Source organism: Balaenoptera acutorostrata, chromosome 18, assembly GCF_949987535.1.
Source record: "Balaenoptera acutorostrata chromosome 18, mBalAcu1.1, whole genome shotgun sequence".
Taxonomy (NCBI): Eukaryota; Metazoa; Chordata; class Mammalia; order Artiodactyla; family Balaenopteridae; genus Balaenoptera; species Balaenoptera acutorostrata.
The window spans coordinates 55301048-55313545 of NC_080081.1; the positions used below are offsets into that span (position 1 = coordinate 55301048).

The following is a 12498-nucleotide window of genomic DNA, read 5'->3' on the forward strand; positions in this document are numbered from 1 at the left end:
AATCATACAGTAGGCTGGCAAAACTAATGTAGTACAAGAAAGAAAAGAGCATGAAACAGTCACTATGAAAAGCTTCTAACTGTAAGTTAAGGTGTTTAGTTTGATTATACAGTCAAGAGAAATGCATCAAAAGTTCTGGTACAGTCCACTGTTCTGAAACACTTCTTCTTCTTCATCTGTCAGATAAACTGGATCTTCCTTCAAGGTCCAGTGCAAATGTAATTTCCATGGTGAAGCTTTCCCAAAGTTGCAGCGCCGTCAAAGGCTCCTTTCTCTGTATCCACAGCACTCTGTGCTGACCTCTGTTACACTGGGTAGTGATTGCCAAACACTGAATGAGAATTAACGGGCAGCTTGGTGAAAAGACAGCAGTTTACACTTTAGCTTCTAGGAATCAGCAGAGTGAGCCAATTTACACCCTAAGAATGAAAGTCATAAGACCACCTTCTTACATTGGGACGGGATTCTATAAAAATATTTGTTTTACTTTCCCTAGCATGTCACCAAGGTTCTCCCTAGTGAGCTAAGTCTGTTAAGCACAAATAACTATGATTTGCTAAGTTCTACTTTTAGAACCAACAACTGAAAAAACATATAGTATAATAATATATCAAAATTATAAAAAGCATTAAACTAACAGCTGTTTTTCACTCAATTAACTTCTGGAATATTTGAGCATATAGTCAAGTTTCCTTCTCTTTAGAAACTTAGGTCCACAACCTTCAGCTTTCTTTTTATTCTCATACATTCACCAGGCAAACATACCTGTTCAATAAGGTCAAACCAAGGCACTTTCAAATAAAAGTATCCTGTAATTCAATACTGACAGAGTTGCTCTCCCACAGAAGTACCTCACTCTCACCTACAAATAGGCCCAGTTTGAAATGGATAGCAAGAACAGACTTCTAAATGGCTTGTCAGCACCAACAACATTGATATTTCTTTTCCAACACCCCTTTCCTCAACCCTGCCCAAAGTTCTTCCAAGCAATTCTGAAAAGAGTAGGAATTGATATAAGGGAAAATGATCAAGGTGGTGGCAACCACACATTAATGGTGTCAGTTTCTTTAGAGGACTACATTAATAACCACAGACCATACTAAAAACAGGAAATACATTCTAATCTGGTACCTTCAAATAGTGATTTTATAAAGACCAACCAATTAAACCAATATAGGATCATAAAACAGAACAACTTATTTTAAAGATACAAATACTTCTTAACTTTGAAAAGCCAAAATCCCAACAGAGTTACGTAACTTAACAAGTCCTAAAATTCATTCAAAACTCTATCCCAATTTTTGGGGGGAAGAATATCTTTATCAGATATCAAATCTATGAAGTGATACTAATGAAAGCAATGTGAGGTTGGCACAACACAAAACAGGTAAATGGAATAAAATACACTAGGGCAAATTCAAAACTAAAGTCTATACATATGGTAATTTAGTATACAACAGAGGCAGCAGTCTAAGTGTGGAAATCATAAAACACTCAATAAATGGTGAAGGGCCAATATCCCCATTTGTGGGAGAGGAGAGTCATCAGATCCCTATACCACACAACCTACAAAAGTAGATTTCAGGGCTTCCCTGGTGGTGCAGTGGTTAAGAATCCGCCTGCCAATGCAGGGGACACGGGTTCGAGCCCTGGTCCGGGAAGATCCTACATGCCGCGGAGCAACTAAGCCCATACTCCACACCTACTGAGCCTGTGCTCTAGAGCCCGCGAGCCACAACTACTGAAGCCCGCGCGCCTAGAGCCTGTGCTCCGCAACAAGAAAAGTCACTGCAGTTGAGAAGCCTGCGCACCGCAACGAAGAGGAGCCCCCGCTCGCCGCAACTAGAGAAAGCCCACACACAGCAACGAAGACCCAACACAACCAAAAATAAATAAAATAAAATAAATTAATTTTTTTTTAAAAAAGTAGATTTCATATGGACTAAGGAGTTAAACCTATAAAATATACTAGAAGAAAATATAAGAGAATATTTAATAGTTTTAGGGGTAAGAAAAGCTTTCCTAAACGAAAATCACCAAAAAAATTGGTAAATTTTATGACATAAATATTTAAAATTTCTATAGGGCACAAGATATCATATTGTTAAAAGACAGTACCAGATTGGGACAAAATATCTGCATCACATATCACAAAAAGAGAGTTAACCATTAACTGTACAATGAATTAGAAGACAATGACACTGATGTAAATTCATAATATATAAAGAACTCCTACCAGGCAAAAGGATATTATTAATTCAAAGAAAATTCAAATCAACAATAAATAAAGCTAATGGAACAATCCCACAACCTCAATACTAGTAGTCAAGAAAATGCAAATTAAATGGTAAAATGTAATTTTTTTAAATGCAATTTTTTTCACCCAAAGACTGAACAAAAAGAAAAAAAGGATTTCTGTTAGTGATGGTTTGGGAAATATACTGTTAGTGGTAGTAGAAACTGATACAGTTTTTTGAATATACTCTTAGTAAACTCAGTAATTCTACTTTTAAAAATTTACTACAGAAATAGTCACACAAGTGTACAAAGATACACTACACACTTCATGCGTGTGCGTGTGAAGTAATAAAATGACAGTGCTCAGTAAATATTACTATGTGCCAGGCATAGTTCTAAGAACTTTATATACATCAACACATTTAATTTTCACAACCCTAACTACAATATCAAGTCTGTTATTATGAACCGTGTTTTGCAGATAAGGAAACTAAGACACAGGGAGGTTAAGTAACTTGCCCAAGGTCACAGAGATAATAAGTAGTGGAGCAAAGATTCAAATCCAGGTGCTCTGACTCCAATATCTGAGCTCTTAACCATTATAGGTCTATTGCCTCCCAAACAAGGATATTCATTTATAATATATTAGCAATCTAGTGGAAATAGCCAACTGTCCATGATCAAATACTGGTAAAATAAATTATAATCCATCCACCATGTGGAAAAATAAATGATGCAGAGCCAGCATACAAACACACAAATATTTATAATACATTAAGTGAAAATAAGTCACAAAAAAGATATTACTTTCTTTCATCTGTATCTTAAAAACAACCTGTGTATATAGGTTGGTATGTATGTATATTGTTCTTTTGTTTAGGCCTTTGTCCAAAAACTTACACATCAAATAGTCAATACTGGTATCTTCTGGGGAGAACAGGATTAGGGACAGTAAGTGAAAAGAGACTCTCACTATTTACTTTCTTTTTCTATTAGATGACTTGTTTTATAATTGGCATGCTATGACTTTTATACCAAAAACAAATTTAAGGAAACAAAAAAACAACAAAGTAGAGCTACATCTACTTAATAGATAAGAAGCTAATAAATCTGACACCAGTGGATCTACCCCTGCAAGCATCAAGTTAAGTCTGCTGTGCTCATGGCCACAGATGGAAAAACCCTAAACCTGGCCAACTGATTATAATACAGTACAATCAGCATACATCATGGCAAGAGTATTCAACATCATTAGTGAGAGTCAAACTGCTTGGGTTCAAGCTGTAGCTCCACTATTTACCAACTGTATGTATGACTTCGGGTAAGTCACTCAACCTATCTATTCTCTCAATTTCCTCATTGTAAAATAGGGATGATAGTATTTGCCCCATGTTTCACATTTGTTAAGTCCTTATAATAACATCTGAAAAAACTAATATATTTTGTTAGATAAAAGATAAATAACTTTTTATAAATAAATAGATAGGTAGATAAATAAATAAATAAATAAGAAAAAATATATACGTGCATTCTGATGTTAAGGTATGAGTACATCTCCCTATCCAAAGTCATTAATAACCTCTCCAAGTTAAACTAAGTACATCATAGATGGTAAGGGTAGGTACTGTCTTGGAAAACTTTTTCTAAGGCTATATAGACACATGTATGAATGCTGCACCACGATGTAAAACATATTTCTCATGGTTAAAGAGTGTCAAAGCCATCCCCTGTGGCCACATCCCAAGAACAAACCTCACCACATCTTTCATCTTCGAGGGCTGCACAGTAAACACACTGTTTTCAAACCTTAACGTATACAGAAACATACTGTTTTAAAACAAATTCAAAACACTTTCTCCTTCTAAAATGTCTTTTCTATTGTCCCTACATTAAATCCATAAACTATTTTTAATTGGGATGCAATCTTCTCCCTCACACTTTTTTCCTCCCTAGCCAAAGCTCACCTTGATTTTACAGCACCTTAATCGAAATTCTCACCGTTTGTAGGTTTATTTACAAATGTTTTTTTCTGTCTCTTCACTCAACAGTACAATACAAAGAACTAAGAAATTACAATACCCTGCCAAAAGTAAGAATCACCTAGAATAAAAGCATGATACGTTATAATTGGCCTGTTAAAGTTAGATATTTAGGATTAGGCTTATTTCAATATTTAAATCAACTTTATTAGACATTATTTTAAGTCTACTAGCCCTCAAAATATTTTCCCAGTACAATGAATCTTTCTAATATATGATTTCTCTCACATCACGTCTTACATTCCCAAATAACCTGTTCAAAATGAAGTAAGTTATAAAGTCCCAAGAACCTCTAGTGGGGAGGGGGGAGACCAGAATTAACTCAGTCCTTTTCTCATTATCTCTTGGATCTTTCTTACACTCTAGAAATAGTAATTTACACATCTTGTATAAATTCAATAAAGGAAAGCCAATTTAGAAATTCTTCAATTCAACCCCTTCATTCAGCAGATGAGGAAATCAGGATCTAGAGAAGTAACTTCCTCAGAGTCACATGCTTTGGACTGAAATGATGTCTGATAATGAGACTGCTAACATCTTTCCATCCCCTTGAAGGAATAGTTCAGGGTTATAAATCTTAATTAACCACATATATTAAAACTGTGTAATTGCAAGCAACTATTACAATCACCAGTCCTAAGAAAAAATTTACATGTCTTGTCAGTATGTCATCTAGAACTTTTCAAAGTACTCTGAAATAATTACTTAAGGTATTTCCTGTTAAGTCTCATTTTACAGAAAAACAAGCTAACCCCAAAAGTATTATATCCCTGTTACCACATCAAAGCTAAGGATAAGATTCTTTCTTAATGAATTAACTAGTACTTAACACATAAAATCACATTACCTCCACATTTTTAATATCTAAATTTTTACATTAATAAAGTTTCTCCTACTGTCTTTTAAAGGAAATAATTTTGAGACAAATAGAAAAAGCAAAATAATAAATTTATTAAAATCCAATTTTCTCTGAGTCTCATTCATACCTGTTGTTCATCCTCCATGACGTTACTAGCAAATTCAAATACTAGGTCGTTCTGTTGGACAACAGCAGCCATAATAAAGCATTCCCCTTAGATCCACATGAGAAAAATTCCAAACAGGTTCAAGTACCAGGCAGCAGAGTCCAGTGACCAATTTGTGTAAATAACCCAAGCTAAGTCTGTGAAGTTACTGTATACCAGGTTTTCTTTAAGGAAGGTGCTTCAAATTTTCTTGGTTCACTGGGATTTTACTTAAATTGAGGCAATTTTTCTGAAATTTTTCTTCTCTAGAACTTCTTGACCTGAAAAACATAAGTTAGTTATCAGAAAGCAATCATACTGTTTTGAATATAACAGTTAATACAGACAGCAATGTCTCCAAAGCATTTTTTTGTTAATGTTTTTAAACAAAACCAACATGACTCGTGAATACAGGGTTGTTGTTTTTTTTTTAAAAAACTAGACATATATTTTCTTTTAAGATTTCATTCCTGCTAAGATCACCTCTCATTACTGAAAATGAAGCCATTCTCCCCCCCAACCCCCATTAAACTACAAAGTACTATTTATTAAAAAAAAAAAAAAAAATCCACCCAGCCATAACTAGGTTTTTGTAATTGCAATAAAGGATATATAAACAATTTCCTTCTTTCTACTAACCTAGCAAACCACACACATAGGAATTCCTACTCCATGAGTAATTTCATAACATATATTTTTGCCTTAATAGAAACATTCACACAGTATCCTTGTTAGGCCTAATATATATAAGGATTTAAAATCTGTCTAATACATTTAAAGTTTAATAGTACTATTTTAAGAGCTTTTAAAAATAAGCAGAAATAAAGCTCACTCTTTCTGTTCTTTAAAAAGGTTTCTGATAAGTAGAATGCTTTACCATGCTTAAGCCTGTCTTCGGTGGCTTCTTTTTTAATGCACTGAAATGTATCCTTATCTCTAGCACAGGCTTGCAAGCAACAGGAAGGAAACAGCACTTGACCACGTCATGGCAAATTAGAACATGCAAAGAAGTGCACTTTACAATAGAAAAACAGAAACGCAACTTAAGAGTGAAAACAATTTCACAGCAGAGGGAGAAAAGCTTTAAAGAGTGCCTGCCAAAGATGTTCGCATATTTAACATTTTTTTTAAAGTTACCACTACTAACAAAAGTAAAAGGAAATTAAAAGTTTATCACAATTTTATTAAATATTGCTTCATACGGTTATGGCCATAAATACGACATGAAAAGACAAAACATGAAAATAATCACATTAAGTAACATCTAGTTATTTGAAACAGCATTTACAATTTTAATTTTAAAGAGACAAGTTCAGGAATGAAGCTGATCTCATGAATCAGTTTCCCTGAAAACTTAAATCAAGCCAGTAAGTGCTAGCTAAATCACATACTCATTTTCCTAATTTCGGTAAAGCCAATTTCCTACACATTGCAGACTCTAGGGGTCATCATGGATGACTGTGGTTTCCCTAACAGGAAATCAAAAAAAAAGAGTTAAGAATTCAATTCAATTCAATATTTCTACGCACTAAATTCTAACCCAGCAGTTTCCCACACCCACTCCATCTCTTTTAATAAAGACTTCAACTCCAACACTGGGAAAGTATTTTTAGCACTACTATTTAGGTAGTTTTTGAGTACTGCACCATGTCTGGTGCGGGGGAAGGTACTTTGACCAAAATTCATCAGACAGACATAGAAACATAAAACATACATACAATATTTTCCTTTAAACTCTCACCCAATTCTTCTGTACTAGGCTTTCCTTCTTAGGTCCTCCACACAAACTACATTCATTCTTACCTCTGTTTTCAACTTCTACTAGCCCCCGTTCCTGGAATTCCCCTCCCACTTCTCAGTTCCCATTCGCATCTTCTCTATCCTTCAATGCTCAAGTCCCATTTCTTTCACAGAGCCTCCCGACCTCTATGCCTTGACCTACATGGGCCTTCAAAAATACAGCACTTATTGCCCCTACCACCAAATTAGCACTAACTGTACACTGTCTCACACTTGAAAATTATGTCCCCCTAATTCAATTGAGTACGTGTTTCAGTGTCTATTATTTGCAAAGCTATGTACCAGGCACCACAATAATTACAGCAAAACTTCTCTGGGTAAATAACCATCGTCTAAAGTTTCTTCTGTACCTACCAAACCTGTGCGGTTTGGTACTAATAATAAAAAGGATTAATGATAATAATATAATACTAATAATAAAAAGGATAACATTAATGACAGATATTGTTTTGAAAAACTATCACAGATATTTACACTCTATATATGTTCTTTGAAAGAATTACTGTAATACTTTTGATAATACAGAAATCATTATTCTAAACTTAAAGAACCACAGTAAGAAAGTATAACCAGAATCAAGGGATGTTTCCTGATAGAAAAGTCTCTCTGTAAAAGGTTAGATTCCAAAAGACTATTCCAAAATCCATTTATTCATAAATACAAAGGTGACACTGTCCCAATGACCAATGTGAACACATCTGTGTAAAGTTTCACTTTCTTTTCCATTGCAGTCACAAACCTTTTCTTACTAGCACCTCCACAGTGCTACTGTTCTTTACTAAATGTTTTTTTTAGTCTCAAAAATAAGGACAAGCAATCAACATACCTGTATCTTACAGTACACACTAGGAACCAACAGTAATCAACCAAAACTGAAATGACAGCCCATGATCACTAAGCCTTTGTTAGGATAGGAAGAGATACCTTTATTCTGTTCATTTCTATACAGAAGTTCATAAACTGAAAACGTGTTAAGTAAAGGAAAGCTGCTGCATTATTTTATTGGCTTCATTAGGCCTCTGACCCTCTGTCTTCTTTCACTCTATCCCACTGCGCTTCCTCTTCTCTGAGTAGTTATACAGCCTACGGCACCAAGGTGGTTCTTGGGAAGAATTTTTCTAATTCCTGATCCAGAGGTACCACCCATACATATTAGAGGAACTTAAATAACACAGCCTCAGTGTATTAAAATTCTTACAGCAAGAGATTAGACTGGACACCTAGATCAATGATTCAATTTTTCATGAGTAAACTGAGTCCTGTGTCCAAGGTCTCACAATCTGAAAGCATTAACAGAATTACAACTAGAATCTTCATCTCCTCAATCAGGACTCTGTGTCCATGACTACACTACACAGCCTCTAAATCTACCCAAATCCTTTATGCTGTAATAGTTCAGAACACAGGTTTCTTTTTCTTTTTAATGTTTTTTTCTTATTATTCATTTATTTAGGCCGCACCACGCAGCTTGCGGGATCTTAGTTCCCCGGCCAGGGATGGAAATCGTGTCCCCTGCAGTAGAAGCACGGAGTCTTAACCACTGAACTGCCATGCTAGGGAATTCCCTAGAACCCAGGTTTCTAAGTAAATACATATATCAAATTAGAAAAAACAAATTTCCTTCTCTAGTTCAGCTCCTAATGTCCAAATCCACTCACTAAACTGCCTACTGGATAAGTCCATGCCAGTGGCCCTCAGAGTCAACGTGTCTAAAACATGTCCAAAACTAAACTTATCATTTTACTCCTCAAATCTGCTCTAGTGTGGAAAAAACATGGGTACTCAGGGTAAAGCAGAGGCCTTTTTTCTACTCTAACAAAATTATAAGGTCTTTAGGAAATTTAAAAATTGGTTGAATTTACTAACCGTTAGCTATATGTATTATATTCAGGAACACTTTGCTGTATTAATAGCTCCCAAACATATTTCATTTTCAAAGTGTCACTTAGTCTTTATAAAATAACAAGTAAAAAATGAAAACTATTCATTCAACACACAGACACAGACAGTTAACTTACTTGCACAGTTCTGTGCAGTCATCCAGTTGGGAATCCACCAAATAATAAAAACTCCCCAAGCTGGCTGTCAATATCTTTCAACTTGGTAAGGACCATATTCTTATTCTTCAAGGAGACATGCCAAAGGAATGTCTCATCAATGAGGTCCTCACCGCTTATTGCCAAACTAAGCTTCAAATTTAAGGTAAAGTAGTAGCTCAAGCAAAACGGTTAGGAGCACAGGCTCTGGAATCAGACCACTTGGGTTTGAATCTTCTGCACTGTGACTTTGGACAAGTTACTTACTTAGTGTCAGTCTCTTCTTCCTGCAAAATAGGTATAAGCCACAGTTTTCTCATTCTGTAAAATGGGCATAACAACCCCAAAATCTAGAGTTTCTGTGAAGATGAGATGCGAATGTATGTGCAGAATGCTTGGCATATAAATTTTACTCAATAAACATTAGCTTCATTATAATCTATGTACAGTGCAAGAGATATGTAACACATGCTTGCCAGATAACAAATTACTCCTTAAGTCTCATTTCCATACTCCCTGGGAGTCTCCTTTACCACAGCTATTTGCTAGACTCCACAAAGAACACCATAGCCCCATTATCAACAAAAGTATAATTCTACTCCAGTGCCTAAAAATTTGGCACCTGTTTGATAAATCCAGTTGCTTCAAGGTTAGGACCACACCCTGTCTGGCAAGCCTCCCTTAACACAGAGTTCCATTATGCCCCTAATCCAGACAAAATGAATTTACTGATTGTAAATACAAAACCCTCAGACACGTTACTTTCTACTACAACCAACTCAAATGGTTAATTGTTATATAACTTATTATAAAAGATTTCAGGTATTATAAACATATGATAGTCAAAATCAGTTTTTAATACTTTTCACACTTGCTTTCTAATCCCTAACTGAATGCAAATTTAAGTTCCCTTCAAAAGGGCTTTAAACACAAGGGTCTATAAACCCATTAATTCATAATGATATTTTTAAAAAATCACTGCCAACCTTTGGAAGTTATTAGGCTACCAACTCATTATGCTCAATATGAAAACTGACAAAGGGAACCAATCAAACAAAAGAGGAATAAGTTTTTAGATTAGACAGTTCTGGCCCAAAGAAGGCAAAATACACCAGCTTAGAGCAATGGGTGGTTGAAAGACTACCTTTAATTTGAATGACTATCTCTAATAAAGTATTCAGACTCTGTGTGTGTGTGTATTTATAAGGCGGGGAGTATCTAAATAACTGGAATTACTTAGTAACCCCAGATGCCAAGTATTTTTACATGAAGTGGCAACCTGATAAACCACCCTTTTCAGCATACAGATATACCCATCGTAAGAACAGGAAGTATATTGGAAAAACCATGAAACTAGAAGAAATACAATAAAAATTAAAGAAAATAGAGTAAGAAACGTGAGAGAAGAGAAGCTATTCAAGTTAGAAATGAGAAACAAGCAATAAATCCATAAACTGTAATGACTGGAATTCTTCCGTAACAGACCATAGCTAGGCCTTTCCAGCTGTATCCTAGTATGGTAGAATGCTTTATATTAGCTCCCAACAGAAATGAAAATAATAAATCAGTGGTATCAAGATAAATACTATACAATCTTCCAAGGGTCTGCCCATTCTCAATCTGAACAGTGTGGAATCACGCACTTTTAGAACTAAAAAAGATGTAAGGATTACCTAGGACGATTCATTTGTTGAACAGTTAGAGAATTTGGGCCTAGCGCAGTCTGACTTGTCCAAGGTCACACAGACAGTTAATGACAAAGAAAGCAACAATTCTCTACTTTTCCCCAATTCCCAGCCCAATTCTCTACATTAATAGAACTTCATTAGTATTTTTCATTAGTAGAATATCTGGACAAATAAGAAATCCCTTACACACATTTGCTACCTGGTAAATCATTTTCAGTCACATTTTTATGTGGAATAACTGAAAAAGAGGAGTTTCTAGATTTTTCTATTACTGTTTTAAATCTTAAAATTTTACTATTGTTGTTCGTTTCCAAGTTCTATCATATCATACTATCTTGCTTTACCTTCACTCAGCCTAAAAAAGTGAAAAGGAAACATCAGTAAGCCTTTTTATAAAGCTACCACAATAACTCATTAAAATACTTTAAAATAAATTTCATTGACATTTTTCTTGCTAGTTCTTTGAATACAATATTGCTATCACACTAAAAACTTGTAGATAAGAAAAAAATAATAAACACACCAAAATGTAGTTACAGTTAAGTAACCAGACTTTAACCTCCCCCAACAAGGGTAGTCTCTCAGTTTCTACTGAATAAGGAAACAAACAAACAAAAAAAGACACTAATTGTAAAATAAATCTCACTGCATAGCACTCTCTAAATCATGTACTCTATACACAAAACAGAAGAGGAAAAAATACAAGTAAATGTCACAGAGGAGCAAATCATTCCCTACTGTGTTCAGGGTTCTCTTAATTCAAAAAGAAAATGTTTCTATACTACCACCTTTAACTCATTTCAAATATTCAAGGAATTCAAGAAAATGTAGAAAAAGTTTAAAAGTATGTTCTTGGAATCATATAAGTACCATATATATAACCATCTGTATCTCTTAAGTAGCTCCGCTGCTTTAGGCATCTTTCATTGAAACTGAGGGGGAGGCCGGGAAGTGAAGTACTTTGGATCTTTTTCAAAAGTATATTTTTATTTCCATGTGAATGAAACACAAATTGATGTTTTTTGTATTCTGGTGATATATGCAAAGCCAAAGCAGGCCTTGGAAACCTGAATAAGCTCACCTTAGCTTCAACCATGTTAAAGTGAAAAAGCAACAACACAACAACAAAAAACCCACAAAGTCAATATGATCAAGGGAACAGGCTGACTTCTCTATGCTTGGCCTTTTTGCTGACACCCCAGAACAGTTCCAGTACTCAGAGGACAGGCTGCAATTACTCACTCCCCAGACCTGAAAGGCCGGTTCTTTCACATTGTTCTCCACTTCCCACCATTGGCCACTTGGGCCTACCTGGTGTCACATTACACTCAGGCAGCATTTGTAGCACCTTGCAACACCATATCACATACCTAGACCTGTTCATACCTGTGGTCTCAAGATTAACCCTTTTTCTGAACATGTTCTGAAAACAAGAGAATTTAAAACCAAAGAGAAATACCCAACAGTAATCAGATAGTCTTTTAACCTTGGTCACGAAAAAAAAATTTTACTTTCTCCAAATGGCTGAAAGTGATAATTGTCAAAAATGTCATTTATTGGTGTTTTTATTATGCAAATAAACTGACTGAAGGAACTTTCTTCCCTCCAGCACGCAAAATCTAAACTCTGACAAAAACACACCTAGGTCGGGAACACAAATATGCTGAAATGTGCTTATCAGCAAGACCTGATC

General features: G+C 35.1%; 1 protein-coding gene across 6 annotated transcripts in view; it reads right to left on the reverse strand.

The window, feature by feature from the left end:
* The window catches only part of ELF1 (E74 like ETS transcription factor 1), a 107674-nt gene that overhangs the window by 48122 nt on the left and 47054 nt on the right, over positions 1–12498 (reverse strand). For 4 of the 6 annotated variants that reach the window (XM_057532782.1, XM_007186780.2, XM_007186779.2 and 1 more), the window contains one exon: positions 5264–5562. The exons of 1 other annotated variant lie outside the window; for it this stretch is intronic. In XM_057532782.1, the coding sequence (XP_057388765.1) occupies positions 5264–5335 (72 nt within the window). In that variant the 5' untranslated portion in view covers positions 5336–5562. Of the gene's footprint in view, positions 1–5263; positions 5563–6158; positions 6177–12498 lie in introns of those variants that run through there. One more of the 6 variants, XM_007186782.2, reaches the window with a different exon arrangement.